Source organism: Oncorhynchus nerka, linkage group LG22 (genome assembly GCF_034236695.1).
Source record: "Oncorhynchus nerka isolate Pitt River linkage group LG22, Oner_Uvic_2.0, whole genome shotgun sequence".
In the NCBI taxonomy this organism is placed as follows: Eukaryota; Metazoa; Chordata; class Actinopteri; order Salmoniformes; family Salmonidae; genus Oncorhynchus; species Oncorhynchus nerka.
Window position 1 is genome coordinate 51,878,594 of NC_088417.1, and position 23,086 is coordinate 51,901,679.

General features: G+C 45.2%; 1 protein-coding gene across 2 annotated transcripts in view; it reads left to right on the forward strand.

Moving 5' to 3' along the window:
• The window catches only part of LOC115105314 (transmembrane protein 132E-like), a 373,129-nt gene that overhangs the window by 289,696 nt on the left and 60,347 nt on the right, over positions 1–23,086 (forward strand). For both annotated transcript variants that reach the window (XM_029627233.2, XM_029627232.2), the window contains exon 3: positions 21,220–21,360. In XM_029627233.2, the coding sequence (XP_029483093.2) occupies positions 21,220–21,360 (141 nt within the window). The remainder of the gene's footprint in view (positions 1–21,219; positions 21,361–23,086) is intronic.

The following is a 23,086-nucleotide window of genomic DNA, read 5'->3' on the forward strand; positions in this document are numbered from 1 at the left end:
TGAGTCAGGTTTGTAGGCCTCCTTGCTCCCACACGCTCTTTCAGTTCTGCCCACAAATTTTCAATAGGATTGAGGTTAGGGCTTTGTGATGACCACTCCAATACCTTGACTTTGATGTCATTGTCCATTTGGAAGAGCCATTTGCGACCAAGATTTAACTTCCTGACTGATGTCTTGAGATGTTGCTTCAATATATCCACATAATTTTCCAACCTCATGATGTCATCTACTTTGGGGAGTACACCAGTCCCTCCTGCAGCAAAGCACCCCCACAACCTGATGCTGCCACCCCCATGCTTCACGGTTTGTATGGTGTTCTTCGGCTAGCAAGCCTCCCCCTTTTTCCTCCAAACATAACGATGGTCATTATGGTCAAACAGTTCTATTTTTTGTTTCATCAGACCAGAGGACATTTCTTCAAAAGTACGATCTTTGTCCCCATGTGCAGTTGCAAACCGTAGTCTGGCTTTTTTTATGGAGGTTATGGAGCAGTGGCTTCTTCCTTGCTGAGCGGCCTTTCAGGTTATGTTAATATAGGACTTGTTTTACTGTGGATATAGATACTTTTGTACCTGTTTCCTCCAGCATCTGCACAAGGTCCTTTGCTGTTGTTCTGGGATTGATTTGCACTTTTCGCACCGAAGTACATTCATCTCTAGGAGATAGAAAGCGTCTCCTTCCTGAGTGTTATCACGGCTGCGTGGTCCCATGGTGCTTATACTTGCGTACTGTTGTTTGTACAGATGAATGTGGTACCTTCAGGCATTTGGAAATTGCTCCCATGGATGAACCAGACTTGTGAAGGTCTACAATTTATTTTCTGAGGTCTTGGCTGATTTCTTTGGATTTTCCCATGATGTCAAGCAAAGAGGCACTGAGTTTGAAGGTAGACCTTGAAATACATTTTAACGCACTGGGCGTAGTGGGTGTGGAGTCAGGCGCAGGAGGCAGAAGGTAAAGAATGGCGCTTTATTACGCACAGGAAAAATAGTACTCGCCAAGATACTGGGCGCACATACACAAATGCCCAAAACCAGGACCTAACCAGTCCGGAGGGAACACCCAAAAACAACACGCACTACCACACAATAACACAGTGGGAAATAAATAAGCCTGCACAAAGAGCAGGCGGGCCTACCGGCTTAAATAGCCCAACTAAAACCTAAACAAGAAACAGGTGTTACTAATAAGACAAAAACAACAGAAAAGGGAAAAGGGATCGGTGGCAGCTAGTAGGCCGGTGACGACGACCGCCGAGCGCCACCCGAACAGGAAGAGGAGCCATCTTCGGTAGGAGTCGTGACAGTAACCCCCCCCCCCCAGCGCTGACACCGGCCTCGAGGGCAACCCGGAGGGCGAGGCGCAGGGCGATCCGGATGGAGGCGATGGAAATCACTCAACAGTGACGGATCCAAGATGTCCCCCACCGGTACTCAGCACCTCTCCTCCAGGCCGTACCCCTCCCAGTTCACGAGGTACTGCAGGCCCCTCACCCGGCGTCTCGAGTCCAGACCAGCACGTACTGTGTACGTCTGGGAGCCCTCGATGTCCAGAGGGGGAGGAGAGACCTCCGGCACCTCACCTTCTTGCAGGGGACCAGCTACCACCGGCATGAAGAGAGACGCATGAAACGAGGGGTTAATACGATAATAGGGAGGGAGTTGTAATCTATAATACACCTCGGTTATCCTCCTCAGGACTTTGAAGGGCTCCACACACTGCGGCCCCAGCTTCCGGCAGGGCAAGCGGAAGGGTAGGTTTCGGGCCGAGAGCCAGACCCTGTCCCCCGGTACGAACACGGGGGCCTCGCTGCGGTGTTGATCAGCGCTCCTCTTCTGCCATCCACCGGCTTGCTTAAGGGATTCCTGGACGGCCCTCCAGGTCTCCTTGGAGCGCTGCACCCACTTCTCCACCGCAGGAGCCTCGGTCTGACTCTGATGCCACGGTGCCAGGACCGGCAGTTAGCCCAACACGCATTGAAATGGTGACATGTTCGTGGAGGAGTGACGGAGTGAGTTCTGGGCCAACTCCGTCCATGGTACGTACCTTGACCACTCCCCTGGCCGGTCCTGGCAATACGACCGCAGAAACCTACCCACCTCCTGGTTCACTTTCTCCACCTGCCCATTACTCTCGGGGTGATAACCAGAGGTCAAACTGACCGAGACCCCCAGACGCTCCAGAAATGCCCTCCACACTCGGGACGTGAACTGGGGACCCCGATCAGAGACGATGTCGTCCGACACCCCTTAGTACCGGAAGACATGGGTAAATAGATCCTCCACAGTCTGTAGGGCCATAGGGAGACCGGGCAAAGGGAGGAGACGGCACGACTTAGAAAACCGATCCACAACAACCAGGACCGTGGTGTTTCCGTGAGATGGGGGACGATCGGTAAGGAAGTCCACTGACAGGTGAGACCACGGCCGTTGTTGAACGGGGAGAGGCTGTAACTTCCCTCTAGGAAGGTGCCTAGGAGCCTTACTCTCGGCGCACACCGAACAGGAAGAGACATAGAACCTCACGTCCCTAGCCAAGGTGGACCACCAGTACTTCCTCCTAAGACTCCGCACTGTCCTCGCCACACCAGGATGACCCGAAGAGGGAAGTGTGTGAGCCCACCGAATCAATTGATCACAAACACCAAGCACATACTTGCGACCTGTAGGATATTGTGGAGGCGCAGGTTCCACCCGTAATGCCCGCTCAATATCCGTGTCCAACTCCCATAGCACCGGTGCCACCAGCCTAGAGGCAGGAAAGATGGGAGTAAGATCGATGGGCCGATCCTCCGTGTCATATAGACGGGACAGTGCGTCGGCCTTCGTGTTCTGGGAACCTGGTCTATACGAGATTGTGAACCTAAATCGGGTGAAGAACATGGCCCATATTGCCTGACGCGGATTCAGTCTCCTAGCTGCCCGGATATACTTCAGATTCCGGTGGTCAGTCAAGATGAGAAAAGGGTGCTTAGCCCCCTCAAGCCAGTGTCTCCACACCTTCAGGGACTTTACCACAGCTAACAACTCCCGGTCCCCCACATCATAGTTACGCTCCGCCGGACCGAGCTTCTTCGAAAAGAAAGTGCAGGGGCAGAGTTTCAGTGGCGTACCCGAGCGCTGTGATAGCACGGCACCCACCCTAGCCTCGGACACGTCAATCTCCACTATGAACGCTAAAGAGGGGTCCGGGTGCACCAACACGGGCGCATCAGTGAACAGCGCCTTCAACCAATTGAAGGCTCTGTCAGCCTCTGCTGACCACCGTAAACGCACCGGCCCCCCCTTCAGCAGTGAGGTAATGGGGGCCCCTACCTGGCCAAAACCCCGGAAAAACCTGGTAGTTATTGGCAAACCCTAATAACCGCTGCACCTCCTTCACTGTGTTTGGAGTCGGCCAATTACTCACGGCCTTAACGCGGTCACACTCCATCACCACCCCCGAGGTGGAAATGCGATACCCCAGGAAGGAGATGGCTCATTTGAAGAGCACACACTTCTCAGCCTGGACGTATAGGTCATGCTCCAGCAGTCTACCAAGCACCTTGCGCATCAGAGACACATGTGTCGGAATAGATCAGGATATCATTAATATATACAACCACACAAAGGATTGAAAGATAGCTGGAGCATTCTTCAACCCATACGGCATGACGAGGTACTCATAATGGCCCGATGTGGTACTAAACGCGGTTTTACACTCGATTCCCTCCCGAATACGCACCAGATTATATGCGCTCCTGAGGTCCAGTTTTGTGAAACACCGCGCTCCGTGAAATTATTCCGCCACCGTAGCGATGAGAGGTAGCGGGTAACTAAGCCCCACTGTGATGGAATTGAGACCTCTATAATCAATGCACGGACGCAGACCTCTCTCCTTTTTCTTCAAAAAAAAGAAACGGGTGAAATGGAGGGCCGAATGTACCCCTGTCCCAGAGATTCCGTGACATATGTCTCCATAGCCAACGTCTCTTCCTGTGACGATGGGTACACGTGACTCCTGGGAAGTGCAGCATTTATCTGGAGGTTTATCGCACAATCCCCCTGTCGATGAGGTGGTAATTTAGTCTCCCTCTTCTTACAGAAGGCGATAGCCAAATCGGCATACTCAGAGGGAATGCGGCACAGTGGAAACCTGGTCTGGACTCTCCACCGACGTGGCACCGATGGAAACTCCATACACCTACCTGATCACTCCTCTGACCACCCCTGGAGAACCCCCTGTCTCCACGACATCCTGGGAATGCAGGTAAATCGATAAGGAAGAGACTAATCCGCTCCCTATGATCCCCCTGCGTTACCATGTCCAGTGAAACCTTGGCCTCCCTGACCAACCCTGACCCTAATGGCCGGCTATCTAAGGAGTGCATCAAGGAAAAATAATAATACAAACATGTGACCAACAGGGGGCTCTGGGTGAGTTTGATGCTGACTCACCTGGGGTGACCGAGAAGTGTTCTGCCTGCCTTCTCGACTCCCAGACGGGCTCCTCCAGCACCGGTCAGACGTGTGTCCTCTCCGACCACAGCTGGTGCAGGAGGAACCTCCTCCTCCGGTACCCCTCGAAGCAGCCCCCCCTAACTCCATAGGAATGGGAGCGGGAGGGCTAGGAGGTGGAACTGACAGGACCCTTTCTGAACACCCGCGGGCAGCTAGCAGATTGTCCAGCCGGATTGACATGTCTATAAGTTCGTCGAGGGCCCCAGCGGCCAAGGTCCGGAACTCCAACGCAAAATCCTGTGCGCTCCTCGTCTCCTGCCTAAGGTGGAATAGTCGCTCACCCGCCGCTCGGCCCTCCGGAGGGTGGTCGAATACGGCCCGGAAATGGCGAGTGTACTCCAGATAGTGCTCCCTCGCCGAGTCTGGGCATTTCAGACAGCGTTGGTCCACTCCAGAGCTCGACCCGTCAGGCAGGAGACGAGGACGCTCACACTCTCCTCCCCCGAGGGAGTCGGCCTCACGGTAGCCAGGTACAACTCGGGGGCGCAAGACGAAGTGCGCTGGAGCCAGACGCCGGGGGAGGAGTAGGTGGACTCGTCGGAGGAGCTGGAGGAGCTGGAGGTGAAGTAGGGAGACCACTCCTCTCCCATTCTCTCCATCATCTGATCTATCGCAGACCCAATCGCAGACCCGATGGTGGTATGATGGAGGACACGTTCCTCCATCGATGGAAGGGGGTGGTCGCTGCTCCTGCTGACTCCATTTGAAGGTGCGGGTTTCTGTAACGCACTGGGCGTAGTGGGTGCGAAGTCAGGCGCAGGAGGCAGAGGGTATAGAATAGCGCTTTACTACGCACAGGAAAAATAGTACTTTCAGTCTTGCGCAAATGCTGCCATTTATCCACTGTTTCTGGTTTGGGTAGATTTTAATAGTCACGGTGGGTACAACATACCCGGAACCTATCGTCGATATTATATGCTACAGCCAATGAGCTTCGGTAGTGTTTTCCTCTGATTAGCTTTGTTAAAATACCCTGCTACAATAAATGCGGCCTCAGGATATGTGGTTTCCAGTTTGCAAAAAGTTCGTTGAGGGCCGTCGTGGTATCGGCTTGAGGGGGAATATACACAGCTGTGACTATAACCGAAGAGAATTATCTTGGTTTTAAGCACCAGCTGTCAGAGCAGCTCACAGATTACTGCACCTGTACATAGCCCACCTATAATTTAGCCCAAACAACTACCTGTTTCCCTACTGTATTTATTTTATTTATTTATTTTGCTCCTCTGCACCCCATTATTTTTATTTCTACTTTGCACATTCTTCCACTGCAAATCTACCATTCCAGTGTTTAACTTGCTATATTGTATTTACTTTGCCACCATGCCCTTTTTTTTGCCTTTACCTTCCTTTTCTCACCTCATTTGCTCACATCGTATATAGACTTGTTTCTACTGTATTATTGACTGTATGTTTGTTTTACTCCATGTGTAACTCTGTGTCGTTGTATGTGTCGAACTGCTTTGCTTTATCTTGGCCAGGTCGCAATTGTAAATGAGAACTTGTTCTCAACTTGCCTACCTGGTTAAATAAAGGTGAAATAAAAAAATAAAAATAGGGAGGTAATACGGACATCATTTGATTGTGAGGTATTCTTGGTCGGGTGAACAAAAGGACTTTAGTTTCTGTATGTTTTCTCAATCACACCATGAGTAGTTAATCATGCAACATACACCCCTGCTCTCTTTCTTCCCGGAGATATATTTATTTATGTCAGCGCGATGAACTGAGAACCCAGCTGGCTGTACGGACAAAGATAGTATATCCAGAGAGAGCCATGTTTCCATGAAACAGAGTATGTTACAGTCTCTGGAAGTAAATCCTCGCCCTGAGCTAGTCAACTTTATTATCCAGAGACTGAACATTAGCGAGTAATATACTCTGGATGCGGTGGGTGTACGCTTCTCCGCCGGTGGTGTTTTGGATCCGCCTCTGGGTTCAGTTCAATTGCCCTGGGGGTATGAACAAAGGATCCTATTCGGGAAGTCGTAATGCTGGTGAGTTACCACCTCTCATGTTCAAACGTTCTTTCCGGTTGTATGTAATAACACAAATAATTTTTGGGGCTAATAGTGTACGAAATAACACATAAAGAAATGAAATACTGCAAAGTTTCCTAGGGGCTAGAAGCGCGGCTGCCCTATCTTTCGGCGCCATCTTTTCAAATAAGATTTCCGAATGCACTGTATGAGTGCTGCAATACTGATGCTTGATTAAGATTACTTTTCCCATATTGATGTCTATCCTTGGGTTGAGTATTAGCTGAGCGGTTGCTGCCTTCAGTGGTCGCCGGCAAGATGAATGTTGCCTTTAAACAGATTTTGTCACCAGAATTACTCAATAGAATTAATCAATAGTCTCTGATGCAATCAATAATTTGCATCAGAGACTTGCAACTCACTCTTTCGCTCTCTATAGCATAATCAATCAATCAACCGGCGATTGTACCGCTACTGGCTGATGCAAAAAATGGCGCTCAACCTCGCCACAAGTAGCGGTGAAGATGGTCAAATATGGCCACTTTTCGAATAGAATCGTAATGTAGATTTGGTGTAGTGATTAGCTGGATGTGACCCATTGTATGTGTATTTCCTAAGTGGTGACAGGTTTTGAAACATTTTAATTACCCTCTATTGAGGGGTGATAAGGTTAGCTAGCAAACTTAGCAGGGCAAATGCTAAATGTGTATCATGAAAATGTGAGCAGTTTGAACATTGTTTATATAAAGGAAATAGATGATTGATAAGGTAAAATAAAGATTTGCTCGTCACACCTTTGATAAGAGAAACTAGAAACACGTTTCTGTATTGCAATTGCATACAGTTGCGTATTCAGCTAAACTGAATGTCAGGGTATTTCCACTGTTCCTGAAAACGTTGGTTTTAAGCAATTCACCACCTCTCGTTAGTGAAATGCCTCTCTCTATTCCTCGAGCATCTCAACCTATGTTGGCCTTTCCATCCTCTATCACTGTTGATATTTTCCTCCGCCTGTATTCTGATGAAACTGCACTCCAACCTCATAGCAGGGTAAAGCCCCCATGACAGCTCTGACCAAACACGTTTCTCTATTTGTTTCCGAAGGACCCTCAGTGGACGTTCCCTTGGCCTCCCTTGAACTGAGGTCATTATGTGAGGCTGATTTAATTGAGAATACATTTGAGAAGCTGGAGCCCCTTATTATTGATGCCTGCCAGCTCACTGGGGCAGATTTGTTATAGATATGTCCTATGCCCTCCCATGCTCTCTAATGGCTATTTAGTCTCGCAGCCTCTCAGCTCTGTGAGAGAGCCATGACCCCCTTACCGTTTTATTGAAGTTATTAAAGCCCAATAGACAATCAAGAGACCCAGGGTTAAAACAGCCATGAAATAGCTGATTGGAATCTCTCTCCCTCGCGCTTCATGTCTGCCTTCTTGCCTAGAATAAAAAATGTGTCTGTTTAGGGTGAAAAAAGTGAGTTTCTTACTCTAAAGATGTCAGGTTTTTGAAGGCATGGTTGTGTTTCCAGACAAGTGCACCATGGAGAGATTCCCATAGGATGCAGTGTTGTGGTGGGTCTCCTGGAATCCTAATACTCACTTGTGTTTGGCAGCCATTTTGGCCATCAGATGGTATGCTTACCACTATAATAAGATCAAAAGATGGCACTATCAAATCTACATCTATTCTTACGAATAAAAACTGCCAACACAACAGCTAGCCACCCTAGTGCTGTTGATTTTGTTCTCTATGCCTCGTTGTCTATGGGTAACAATTGATGCTAAGCTGATCCCTTATCTCAGCAGCTGTTCCTCTAGAACGTTTAGACAACCCATAAAGAGCCATGCGGGGTGGAGTTCTCCCTCTGTGGCTCCACACTGTGTGGCCACTAAGCCCCTGTTTGGGCTGTGTGTTGTCGGAGTAGGGGAGCCCTGTGTACGGCAGACAGCCGATTGGAACAGACAGCCATGTTCCAGCAGAAGTCCCCAGACCTCGGGCTCGGCATGCCATTATTGTGCCAAGGAGTCCCTCAGGGCATGATATGTGGTGTTTAGGATCAGGACCAGGGGGCCAGGTGTTCTGGGAGTTGGGGGTGGTATGTGGGAGTGCCACTCTTTTCATTGGTGGCTAATGCTGAGGCTAGCTACTGCTACTAAATCAAATCAAATCACATTTATTCATATAGCCCTTCTTACATCAGCTGATATCTCCAAGTGCTGTACAGAAACCCAGCCCAAAACCCCAAACAGCAAGCAATGCAGGTGTAGAAGCACGGTGGCTAGGAAAAACTCCCTAGAAAGGCCAAAACCTAGGAAGAAACCTAGAGAGGAACCAGGCTATGAGGGGTGGCCAGTCCTCTTCCGGCTGTGCCGGGTGGAGATTATAACACAAATGCTATCCTACTATTACTGGCCTACATACTGCTATGAGAGTATGTCATATGGCCATATTAGTTGAAGTATTGACATTAAACAAGATATTGTATAATCGAGCTGTATAATTTGGAAATTAAATTAAACTTACCAGCCACCATACTATATTGGCGTATATTAAAGGTGATTTTATGTGACCATTCAAAGTATGTGAAACTCAACCATATGTACTAAACAGCATTAGTTTTTCACCCCTTTAGGTTAATAAAGTTTAATCTCGTATTTAAAGGGATCAAGTTTGGCATCCAAAGTCATTACACCAACATTAATTTCAATGCTTTTAAATTCTAACACTCAATTGAAAGTAATCCTTTTATCCAATGACATGAGTTTCGATATACAGCTCAGCTGTGATGCCAGATACTATGAGGATCGCAAAAATTCCGAAAGTATGCTTGTGAATTGCATGTGGGGAAATGTGTGGGGTTTTGCAGCAGTAGGCTAAGACAAGACTTCCGTGACCCAAGCCCTTCTCCGTCTAACATTTGGACACTTCAATCTTAAATACCAAAGCAGATGCTAGGCATTTAACTGCCTTTTCATATGCAAAACACAAAGAAAGAAGTCTTCATTTATTTTCAGCACACAACTCTTACAGCGGTTTAAATAGTTGGGGGAGAATGTTGCTTAATTCTCTTTCTGTCTTTTTTCTATAGGAAATTAAGTCTCTCAAATATTTTGCCAAGAGACACAAGTGACAGAACTAATTTCCCTACAAATTGGTACACATTATTTAATAATTTGCCTGGTTCACTGCATCATTTGTTCCCATGGCAACTGATTGGTGGGCCTGTTCCCTTCCATGAGAATTGAATGATTTTACATTGATTTGTTATAATGGAGATTTGATAGAACAGCCCCAGTCACTGGTTAAATTTGAACCATTTTCTTGAAAAACCCTAATATGAAGCTCACTTGGAAGTGGAGCATACAGTGCCTTTGGAATGTATTCAGACCCCTTGACTTTTTCCACATGTTATTAGTCTGACGTGTTTTTCCTCATCAATCTACATGCAATACCCCATAATGACAAAGCCAACACAGGGTTTTATTAATGTTTGCTAATTTATAAAACATTAAAAAATGAAAATATTACATTTACTTAAGTATTCAGACCCTATTCAGTTCTTTGTTGAAGCACCTTCCGCAGCAATTTTAGCATTGATTCCTCTTGGGTATGAAGCTACAAGCTTGGTGCACCTGTTTTTGGGGAGTTTTTCCCATTATTCTCTTCAGATCCTCTCAAGCTCTGTCAGGTTGGATGGGGAGCGTTGCTGCACAACTATTTTCAGGTCACAGATGTTCGACTGGGTCTAAGTCCGGGCTCTGACTTTGCCACTCAAGGACATTCAGAGACTTGTCCCGTAGCCACTCCTGCATTGTCTTGGCTGTGTGCTTAGGTTTGTCCTGTTGGAAGGTGAACCTTTGCCCCAGTCTGAGGTCCTGATCTCTCTGGAGCAGGTTTTAATCAAGGATTTATTTGCACTTTGCCCCGTTCATCTTTCCCTCAATCCTGACTATTCTCCCAGTCCCTGCCGCTGAAAAACATCCCCTCAGCATGATGCTGCCACCACCATGCTTCACCGTAGGGGTTGGTGCCAGGTTTCCTCCAGACGTGATGCTTAGCATTCAGGCCCAAGAGTTCAACTCTGTTTTCATCAGACCAGAGAATCTTGTTTCTCATGGCCTGATAGTCTTTAGGTGCCTTTTGGCAAACTCCAAGCAGTTGTCATGTGCCTTTTCCTGAGGAGTGGCTTCCGTCTGGCCACTCTACCATAAAGGCCTGATTGGTGGAGTGCTGCAGAGATGGTTGTCCTGCTGGAAGGTTCTCCAACTCTAGAGCTCAGTCAGAGTGATTATTGGGTTCTTGGTCACCTCCCTGACCAAGCCCCTTCTCCCCAATTGCCGGGTGGCCAGCTCTAGGAGTCTTGGTGGTTCCAAACTTCTTCCATTTAAGAATGAGGGAGGCCACTGTGTGTTTTGGGACCTTCAATGCTGCAAAAATGTTTTGGTACCCTTCCCCAGATCTGTGCCTCAACACAATCCTGTCTCTGAGCTCTATGGATAATTCCTTCGACCTCATAGCTTGTTTTTGCTCTGACATCCAATGTCAGCTGTGGAACCTTATATAGACAGGTGTGTGCCTTTCCAAATAATGTCCAATCAATTGAATTTACCACAGGTGGACTTCAATCAAGTTGTAGAAACATCTCAAGGATGATCAATGGAAACAGGATGCACCTGAGCTCCATTTTGAGTCTCATAGCAAAAGGTCTGAATACTTATGTCAATAAGGTATATTTGTTTTTTATTTTTAATACATTTGCTAAAATGTCTAAAAACCTGTTTTTGCTTTGTCATTAAGTGGTATTGTGTGTAGATTACTAAGGATTTTCATTTATTTAATCCATTTTAGAATTATGCTGCAATGTAAGAAAATGTGGAAAAAGTCAAAGGGTCTGAATACTTTCTGAATGCGCTGTAATTCCATCAGACTAGCCTGTCTTATTTGTCGGGATTTCATGTCAATGGTTTATTTTCATGTCAATTGCTTTGAAATGCTATTGTTGGCTTCAGTTGCCTTAGAAAGATGATGTGTCAATGCCTTGGGCATTGTGTCACATTACCTCTCTGACAAATAATACCCCACCGATAATAGTCCAGAGGGTGAAAATACCAAATGTGCTTGGCCTGTTTGGCACAGTCAGCAGGCTCAGCTCAGGGTTAGGTTTTGTCCTTAATTGCTCTGCACTGTCTCATGTAGGAGGGAGAGAAAGAGGAGAGTGAGATCGAGAGAGTTTTTATGCTGCTTTTATAAAAGCCTGGTTGCACAAAATAATGCTTTCTTCCATTTCAGCAAACTTGCTGTAAAAACCACATGGCCCTGAGCATGTGAAAAGTACATGTTCCCTCATCAGCCATGATGCCTCGTGATCTGGCCTGAGCCCTTGATGTAACATGGATTGCAAATTGTCACGCCAACGACGGCGGGTTAAGGCACTCTTCCAGCTCAGCGGTCTAGGTATTTCACGGCTTTCTTTTTTGAAAGAGGGGGTGGTGTCATTGTCACCCCTGTCAATGATTTTTTTGTCAGAGGTGTCATGCCCATAGGGGGCACAGGGGCCCGTTCCCCTCAGATTTGTCCTGTTTAAAAAAATATCATTGTTTGTTGTTTCTCTGTAATACTACGAGCCACCTAGCAATTGTATGAAATTGGCTTTAGCTAGCCCAGATAGGTTTCCAATCTCCCAACTTCATAATTACCTACCAAGAAGCCATTTCAGTCTATCAATAAAGTTAGAGTAGCTTGTCTAACTATCTTAGCTGGCATGCCTGCTGGCAAGGTTGCTAGACTTTACAAAAGCAAGCAATTACTAAATGTACTGAATAATACTCACATTCCTTTCAATATTTTACCCAGATCTCAGCAGAGATGCAGAGAAGTATTTTGTTTCTTTAAAAAAAAACTGTCAGGAAGATACAGACAGCTTAAGAGGTATGCTTAGATATGCAGAAAAATAAACATGTTTTTTTACACATAGATTTAAGTATAATGATTATGGCATACTTTGTGCCCCCTTAGGATTTTGTGGTGGAACCCTGACTCTGTGTGTGTGTGTGTGTGTGTGTGTGTGTGTGTGTGTGTGTTTGTTTTTTTGGAGTGGAATAACCTCTTGAAATGCAATCCAAGTCATTCCGCAGCCCTCACCTAATGCACCAGGCCTTGAATGATTTTGCTGAGTTTTACTATCCCGCATTGTTTTTATTAGCTATTGCACACGCTTGAAGTTTTACAGTTTGATGGCCAGTGATCGTTATCATTATCAGGGTCAGTTACAATACCGATCAACTGCTCTGCCTCCACGTTACGCTTCATTTGGCTTAGCCGCTCCCACTTTACAAACCATCCTCCATCGTTTTCAAAAATGAAGTTATATGGAAGGTGTGTAAACTAGATCCAATATTGACATTTGAAAACCAGAGCCCAGCGCATTTTGCTTTGATTGTCGATGGAGACCTCATTTGAGGCGGTCTGGATGTGTTTATTTTTTTAAAAGGCCATCCTGGGCAACGACTGTCCAAATTCACTATGGGCGTGTAATCGCTGGCCAGGGGAAACCAACCAACCAATATGCAGACATATATATCTCCCTACGCTGTTGCTCTCCTCCTCCAACTCCAAGAGTGGTGAACCGGATAGCGCTGCCTCCTAATCAGCGTTCAACTCAAGGCACAGTTATTTGGATCAGTAAGGGAGGGTTAAGAGAGGGGGGAGGGTAAGAAAGGGAGTAGATGGATGGAGCTGAAGGAGAGCGATTTAACAGCAGCCTGGGGAAATAGATTAAGGTGAGGTTGCAGTGAGGACAGGTCGGAGTATATTAAACAGTGGCACATTTCCACCTGGAGTTAAGGCGGAGGTCACGGGGAGTAATGGTAACATGCCATTTGGAAGCACGCTTTATTTCCTTTCAACTTTTTTTCTATCTTTGTTTTTTTGTGGAGAGATGCTTAATGACTTAGGTGATGTTGATTTTTTTTTTATACACATTTATCGAGACATTGCCCAAACTGAGTATCATTTGTTGATAAATCACCTGGCTATGTGGGTCTGAAGCACCTGCCTGAAAGATTAACACAGTCCAGATAGGGTATATGGCAAACTAGCAATTGTCCTTTTGAATCCAGCTCGAAATCGCAGCATATCTTATCATGTGAGGATCACATTTTACATTTATTAACACCAAAACCCCACCCAATATAACTTTAACACCTTCCCCACCCAGTATCCCTCTCATAGCCCCACTTCTGCAACCCCCTTTCTCCCAGTGAGCAGAGGGCCACCTGCTGGCTCCTTCATGGTATTGCAATTCCACAACACCCATATAGTAGAACTATGAGTCTGAGAGTCTGTGTTGCAGGGCAGTAAAGGAGGAGGTTGCGCCAGTGAGTAGCTGTCGTCTCCATTTACTGTCTATAAAGAAGACGGCTCTCCATTTCGCTGGGGAGATATGAAAATGCAATTATCTTTAAAGGCGCTGGTCAATACAGGCCATGACTGCTACATGATGGTTTATCAGGGCATCCGGCGTAGTAGGTTCGTGAGACGAATTACCTATATCTACAGGGCCCCTGATTAGACAGACAAGCCCCCAGCAATATGTAGTCAAATTTTAATTGAACAGCTATGTGTTGGAAGTGATTTATTGAAGAGGATAGACAGTGAGTGAGGAAGGGGCGAGGGGGTGAAGGAGGAAGGGAATCATGCATGGGAGTAGAAAGGGGAGGTATGGTTGACAGAACAGTGTGAACATAATGAGAGTTGGTGCGTGAGAGAAAAGGATGAAAAGAGGTTTCCTTTGGAGAACAGAACTGGCCCACTCACAGTAGCAACAACAGCATGAGGCATCACTGTTTAGAAGCTCTAGGTTTGTGTTGGGAAGCCGTGTGCTCGCCTATCCCCACTGTTATCATTGTGTGTAGTCGTTCAATCAATTGGTGGGATTTGTTTTTCTCTTTTAGTTTTAATTTTTGTACCGGATGCTTTATGATGTATGTGGGGCCTTCCAAAACCAAGCTGACCCAAATCGAGAGATTGTCCCTTTAGTCTTCTTGTTTCCTTACTCTGTCAGTCCATCCCAGGTCTCCTGTATTTCCTCTGACATTCAATGAGCACTGGATATAATCGGATATTTCGTTGATCTTTAGAAGTGCTCAAAATGACATTTATCTCGACATCAAATGAATATGGTGCTAATGTTTATTTTCTGTTGGCAAGAGGGGTGGAGAGATGAGACGCCGCATCAAGACGGATGGAGAAGCTCTCTGAACCACATAACAATAATAGAGTTCTCCCCAGCACTTAATCTCACACTGCTTCCGGTGTCAAAGCTCCCCCACCCTGAAAATAATTTTACCTTGTCAAGTGTATCGGTATTCAGATTCCTCACAGAGAGTAACCGAGTATCCAATCACAATGTGACAACTTGCTTTTGTTCTCGCAGCATTCATATGTGCAAACGTCTCTCTCTCTCTCTCTCTCTCTCTCTCTCTCTCTCTCTGATGTGAACTCTGAAAATGTCAGCAACTTGGTTTCAGAGAAGCCCTGATTTTCTTGTTCTCTTCGGCTGTTGGCAGCGCTCAGTTCCACTCGCCTTATCAAATAAATTGGAGAGCGGCTTTTCCCCGATTGCCTCCACAGAAAGGTTCTGGCTCACCCGAGGGTCTTCTGCTCATGGCTTTGGCTGATGGGAAAACTACTTAGAATAATTGTTTTCCAGGAGGACGGATTCCCAGCCACCGTTGTCCCTACCACCGTCATGCAGTGCCTGTGTGTGTGTGTATCTGTGGTTTGTGTGTGTGTGTGTGTGTGTGTGTGTGTGTGTGTGTGTGTGTGTGTGTGTGTGTGTGTGTGTGTGTGTGTGTGTGTGTGTGTGTGTGTGTGTGTGTGTGTGTGTGTGCATAAGTGTTTGTGTGTGCAGATAGTTGCATGCATCAGTGCCGTCAGGATGTGTGTTTGTGTGCCTGAGTGTGTACCTGCATGTCTGTGGTTTGTGTGTGTGTGTGCGTGCGTATGTGTGTGTGCAGATGGCTGCATTTGCATCAGTGCCATCAGGACACAGATAATGGAGTCTCCACTTGAGGGAAACACATCAGCCCACCTCACTACTTAAAGATAAGACAGGAGCTGTAACCTGCTCTCTCAACCCCTCCTCCCTCCCAGGCAGCCTCTGTTTTGGGTACTGTAATTGCATTTCATTGTAAGTAGTCAGGAGCCATATTTGAAACAGCTGTTGAAACTCTTGTTGTGATTGTAATGAGGCAGCTCTACATCTTCTCTGTTTTGGTTTTCTACACTTTTTTCTCATTGCCTATTTGGTCTGCGGAAACTACATAACCCTGCCATGACCGCTAGATGAGTCAAAACAACGAGCCAGGTGTAAAGCTGATCAAATTAAGTGCAAACTTTTATCAGCTCAAATAATCAGGATAACTTAAAAGTTGTTTTGCATTTTGAGACTTGTAGTTGGATAGTTACGAATACAAACATGATCGTCATTATTCGGTTACGCTTTGCTGCTTTTGTCAAAACTGTATTTCTCAGATTAATACACTTTACGCATGCTCATGTCAGATCGACAGTTATACGCTCCTATACTCTGGATCTTCGAAAGAGCCCCAAGAAAACTATTATACGTGCCTTTGGTCCTTTTCTCCTCAGACGATTTGTCAGATTAGTGTAAATCCTGACTGTCGGGTCATCCCTCGCTGTCCACGTCCCATATCGTCTTTTGTTTTAGCGAGAGATTACTGAAGATGCTGATAATTCCCGACCCATGGCGGCTGCCCCGTCACATGGCCTAGGCTGTCCACTCGGTTTACCATCAGACGAGCATCAGCAGTGTGACAAGTGCATCCAATCTTTTTGGGGTGCCAGGCATCTCTTTGCAAAGCGAACATCTGTCCTGATGGCTGCCCGCTGCCAATTATGGCAGAATGTCCACATGGCTAGAGAGGGAGGTTGACACATCCTCGTATTGATGTTCCTCTCATATTCCCACAATAATGAGCAGGAGGCATGTGCTGCTCCCCCGAGGCGATGCAAAACTAAGGTCTCTCTCTCGCTCTCTCTATCTCTTTAGTCAACTTTGGGCCTGACGAGACGTTACTTTTGATATAATATACAGGTATGAGGGATATCAGAAAGGACTATGGTCAACATTGTATTTTAATGCCGAACAGTGAGTCTCAAGGTCTGGCATACACAATATCTGAGATCACATTTCAATAAATAACTACTCATGAACTGCTTGTGGACCTTCAATGAACCCCGGTTGAATGGTACCTTTGTGGTTAAAAGGTTATTTAATAGTCTCTTGTGCTATTTTCTACAGCAGTCACTTGCAGCGCACCTTGTAAACATAATCCATGGTTGTTGTGGCAGTTTTGAAATAATAGCTCTGTCAGTGCAATTCATGGCTTAAGTGGAGTGGTACCGGAACATGTTTAAGCCTCACATTACATCAAACTCGGACTCCCGAGTGGCGCAGCAGTCGAAGGCATCACTACGGTCCCTGCTTCGAATTCAGCCTGTATTGCATCCTGCCGTGATTGGGAGTCCCCAGCATCGTCCGAATAAGAATAAGAATTTGTTCTTAATTGACATGCCTAGTTAAGTAACATTTTTTTTAAAAGCTGCCAATTCAAGGGTGCAAAATCCTGGAAACATGTAATAAGGTTTCGCAAGCTTCCTTAAACATATCATGCCGAGCTGTTATGTCACGGATTGAATCACTTCACATGAAACGGGCACTGCATCAAGCACAGGGCCAAGGACAAGCATACATTGATAGCCAAATAATATATTGTCATGGAATGGGAATTTGTTTTGACTGCAGAACTCCAAGTGGAGAAGTTGTCTCTAACGTGGCCTATCAGAGAAACGAATGGAGCTTCAGTCGACAGATGAGTGGAAAAAGGCTTTGCTGACCAAATTTAGTTGTTGAAGAGGCCCTGTTTTTGCAGTAGAGCAAAAGGGAGTGCAGATTATGCCTTTGGGAAATTCTAGTGCTGACATTTTAGTTCCTATTTATTTAACTTTTTTCCCTGCATTTGCTTATCGAGGTCTTCCAAGGGTACCGACGTGAAAGCCCAACGTTGGCAAATCACTTTATCTGTGAGCTGTTGTCACCGCCAACATGGTCAAATGTTTGTTTTTGTCACTCCTCACCGCAACATGCTACCTCTAACAACTGCCAAAAATCTGATGTGCAATCTGTGAGTGGTCTCTAAACAAAGGATTTGTTGTGGATGCTGGATAATTTCACACACAGGAGAGTTGTGTCGGGGAGAGCCTGAAAACGGGGAAGGAAAGTGAAGGAAGAGGCGGATATGGCTGGATTGGGCGCTAGACTTGAACCTAAAGAAAAATCAACAGTGTTTCTAGTAATATTTTCGTTTCCAGTTAAAACCTTCTCTTTGCTGTAATTTGACTGGTGTACATGTGAAGAATAAACATAGCCCGTTACACTACCTGGATTAATACTGCCTATAAGCCATTGATTCAGATAGCTGGAAACCACATTAACAACCAAGTCTTGGTGTTGACTCCTTGCCAACTTTGAACAGTTAGAGTCCCACTGTGTTCTGTCTTGTTTACCGGGAGGTGGTCTGCTAATCGTAGCTTGGTACTGAAGGGGGCACTTAGAGCTGGGCTAGATCTTTAGAGCCGTCTTCTTTCATCTGAACCAAACCAATCCAACTCTGTTTGTGGGTTTACTGTTTGGAAAGGGCACACTCCAGGTGTGCACCGTTCCTCCACACAGATTCACTCCCTAGGGAAAGATGCGTGCGATAACTGCGTACAGTGATTCAAATCTTGCCTTGCACCTTCAGAGATTTACCATTTGAAAATGAAGGTGTTTTTTCAGAGGGCGGGCAGCAGCGTAGAGCGGGAGATAAGAGTAAACCTAGGCCTCATTGAAAAACAGGGAGCTGCAGCCTCTCTTGGTCATGGTCCAGTCATCAGGTGAGTGCAGAGGGAGCAGGAAGTTCAAAGGCAAAGGGAGGGAGTGCGTTGGGAGCAGGCAGTTTAAAGGCAAAGGGAGGGAGTGCGTTGGGAGCAGGCAGTTTAAAGGCAAAGGGAGGGAGTGCGTTGGGAGCAGGCAGTTTAAAGGCAAAGGGAGGGAGTGCGTTGGGAGCAGGCAGTTTAAAGGCAAAGGGAGGGAGTGCAGAGGGAGCAGGCAGTTCACAGGGAGGGAGCGTTTGAAACCAGTTGAGGGTTAAGCCGAAAGAAAGATTCACCCCCTCAATTAATTTGCTGTCACCCTTTTTCAGTGTTTGGTCAGCCTTGGGGTGGCAGGTAGCCTAGTGATTAGAGCATTGGGCCAGTAACTGAAAGGTTGCTAGATCGAATCCCCGAGCTGACAAGGAGACAATCTGTCGTTCTGCACCTGAACAAGGGGCCGTCATTGTAAATAATAATTTGTTCTTAACTGACTTGCCTAGTTATAAAATCAAATTGATATATGATTACAAGAGCCTGAATAAATATGAATTCCGATGTATAGGTCGCAGAACAACCTGCCAGGCATACTGCTGACTCTCATCCCTACAAAGTTGCACAATGGGAAGGAGTTTGCTGTTTTGACAAGCCTCATCATGTTATGTTAATTAGTTACCATCAAACCTCTGCAAAACACACAATTTGGTTCACAGCTGTGTCTGCCACCGCACTGCAACAAAGATATGAGTCAATTCTGTATCAGATGTGAACATTGCCAGTTGCAGGTTTTTGAGTTGCGATCCCCTCGGCTTGAACATTCTAATTTTCCCAGCATGCCCCTCTTAAGAACATATCCCTGCCAGCCAGGTTTTCTTCCTTCTCTTTTCCTCCGGCTCTTCAGCTGCAAGGCTCTGTACTGACTGTCAAACCTCAAAGCTGTTTACTTGGAGTGATTTAAACAAGATAGATATTGGAGTGCTCGAGATGATTGTTGAGATTGCTGTTCATGATCCAGAGGCAAGGAGCGCCTGTCACTCAATATAGTTGCTTTCCGTTGCATAGAGCCATCACTGGATTGTTGTGTTTGAAGGTGTTAACCACACTCTTTGACAATCTGAGAAATGTATTCAAGACTAGATGGATGAAGAGCTATGCACCAATCCAGGTTAGCTATATGTGCTAAACTAGATGATTCTCCATAAGTTACATACAAGGTTACATACAACAGTTAATTAAAACACATTGTGGGTTAAACACATTAAAGAGAAGTCATTTCTTAAATGCTCTTTCAGAGCATGTGTTTGCACTCAAAACATTTTCTCTATATGGCCTTGAAGGATTAGGAGCATTTAGAGCTAACCGCTCTTGTTTAGCAGTCATCCACTTCAGCACAGTGCTTAATAGAAGTTGCCATGGCATCTGTGTGGAATTAATAAATAATGTCTTAGCCGAAGTAGTTCACACAGGCTCCTCCATTTTCCTCTATCAGAGCTACAAGGCTGGCGAGAGTATTACAGAATCAGTGCTTATTACTAGTCACAGCTGAACCTTTCTGATTTGCTACCCTCACTCATTACTCGGCTTTGTGCGAGTGCTAGGGCAAGCTCAATTCACATTCCTCATACCCTCTCATTTATATGGGGGAATTAATCAGAGTCACTGAAATGGATCATAGTCTTAAAAACCCTTGTGCAGTACAATATTCAAGCTCTCTCAAAAGATTATGGAACCAAAGAATATGGAGTGGATTTTTATAATATTCCTGATGCTTAATATACAGTTGGCTGGATGAGAAATACTCTCGAGTGCAATAGCCTTTGTCTTTAGATAAGCTGTATCACCACATTGTCCATATACATCAGCGATCACCAACCTTTTCGGAGTCAAGGTCACTTTCGGAATCAAAAAGCAAGCGGAGATCTACCGCTCAGATTATTGTTTTTAACAGGACTTAAAAAATGTAAGCCTATGCAACATTAACCTAATAAAAATAGTTCTGTAGGAATTATGTTTGTGCAGTAAGCCTAACCTGATGGTGAAACTTGAGTCGCACCAGGTTTTCTATGACTAATGCACAAATTCATGTTGTTCCTATGACCAGAGAAGGTGAAATATTCCTCGATATAAAAATAGACACGACAAGCTGCTAATAATGAAAATGCATGCCTACTGAAACATTCATTGTAGCTGCAGTGCTGGTTGTAGCGCGAGTGGAAGTAGGAGAAGCACGTCTTATGTTTTGCAAAAGTCTTGAATAAAAACAGTGTTGACAGTGCTGAATAAAAACATGAACTCGCTCTTTGTTGTATTCTCTCTATGGTTGTGGTTTTAAAAGTTATGAAATCTCATGTAGGCTATTATCAAACTTTGCTGTGGGGTTGTGGAAGCTGTAGGCTCAGTGATTTAAGCTATCCGATTAGGCAGTGCAGTAGGCTTGATTTAGCTTGATTCAGCTCCCTTCAGGCAAATGAAATGGTTCAACATGAGAACTTTGCCTACCCGGTATGCAGGGCTTCTGAATCAAGTGCATCTACCTCCAACAGCACAAGGAGCGCAAGGCTTTATCGTTAACTATTCTACAGAAATGTTTAATGATTGACTAGGAATGCCGCAATCGACCTGTTGGTGACCACTGATCTACATTAACTTTCAATGATTGATCTTTTGAAATTGGATTTGCCCCAATGTAATACAGTGCACATGATGGAACTATAGTACAAAAACAAACCGACAACCTCTCACCTCGCAGATAAATCATGAACTGTTCATAAAGTTGATTTATTCCTTTTATCTTTCGATTACAGGGTCAAAGCAAAGAAAGGGGTGAATCTTCTGCAAACCAAGTCAAAGAATGCCCAGTGGACTGTGGACTGGGAGGTGCAGTCCGGGGCAAAGCATTCCATCACCACCATCAACGTGAACAAGAACAAAGGAGTAGAAGCCGGGTAAGTCAACAGCCTTGGGACTAAACACAAACCATCTAACTTAAACACCACAGAGTGAGTGAGGTGGTCGTGCCCAGCACACTGGTAAAAACTTTAAGACGGTTTGTTCTTTGAAAGACGATACGAGACATCTTCAAAACGTCCTATTTACAATAGACCTATTTGCAATATACTGTAGATATGGATCCAGTTTAGGGTAGTTGTCCAAAAAATCTTTGGATATGCTTTGTTAAATAAATTGCTTAAATGCAAAGCCATAAAAAATATATTTAGATAAGGTATGATACGCATAAAAGATATGCTTACACCAATGATTTCACCATTTTTCCCTGCTTGGCAGAAAGCTGATTGGGGGACCACTACATTAAACTGTAGTTTTCAAATGCATCCTTTTTACAGCTTGATTATCAACTTCAGTGATGGATCCATTTTATGTGTAGACAAAACCAATAGAAAAATGCCAAAATGATATGTACAGTTTAACTTGTATATGTTGCTGCATTACAGTGCCATGGAGATGGGATTCTGTCATTGCCAAATATGGCAGCAAAATCTTTGCCCATCACTGGGCAAAGGTACCCATGATTATATCAAATGTTATTTGTCCCATGCGCCGAATACAACATGTGTAGACCTTACTGTGAAATGCTTACTTGCAAGCCCTTAACCAACAATGCAGTTTTAAGAAAATAGAGTTAAGAAAAGATTTACTAAATAATCCAAAGAAAAAAAGGATATAGGGGGTACCGGTATTGAGTCAATGTGCAGGGGTACAGGTTAGTCGAGGTACTTTGTACATGTAGGTAAGTGTAAAGTGACTATGCAAAGATAATAAACAGCGAGTAGCAGCAGTGTAAAAACAACGGAGGGGGGGGGTCAATGCAAATAGTCTGGGTGGCCATTTTATTAATTTTTCAGCAGCCTTATGGCTTGGGGTAGAAGCTGTTAAGGAGCCTTTTGGAGCTAGACTTGGTGCTCCGTTACCGCTTGCCGTGCAGTGGCAGATGGAATCGTTTATGACTTGGGTGACTGGAGTCTGACAATTTTTTGGGCCTTCCTATGGCACTGCCTAGCATATAGGTCCTGGATGGCAGGAAGATTAGCCCCAGTGATGAACTACCCTCTGTAGCACCTTACGGTCTGATGCCGAGCAGTTGCCATACCAGGCGGTGATGCAAACGGTCACGATACTTTTGATGGTGCAGCTGTAGAACTTTTTGAGGATCTGGGTAACCATGCCAAATCTTTCAGTCCCCTGAGAAGGAAAAGTCATTGTTGTGCCCTCTTCGCAACTTTCTTGGTGTGTTTGGACAATGATAGTGTTGTGTTCGGACTATCATTAAATGTGATGACTGTTATTTTATCAAATCAATTCTCTATGTGTAATTATTATTACCTGATTAAACTAATCATGTAAACTTTAATTAACCAGGAAATCGGGGCACCACGGGAAAATGTTTATGGAGTCTCTATTTCCTGAATCGACTCTTCAGAAATTGTCATATCTTATCGATTAGTCTTCTATTAATGTATCGTTATTACCTCATCAGTTCTCAAACCCTTGGATATCTGCACGAACCCTAGCCTAAATGATGAATCAGCAATATACAAATTGGCTTAATTATTTATTTACTAACTAAATAATCACAAAAATACAAAACAAACAAACAGTAGATATTGGTTACTAACACAATGCATTGAAAAGTCCCTAGTGGGCTAAACCGGT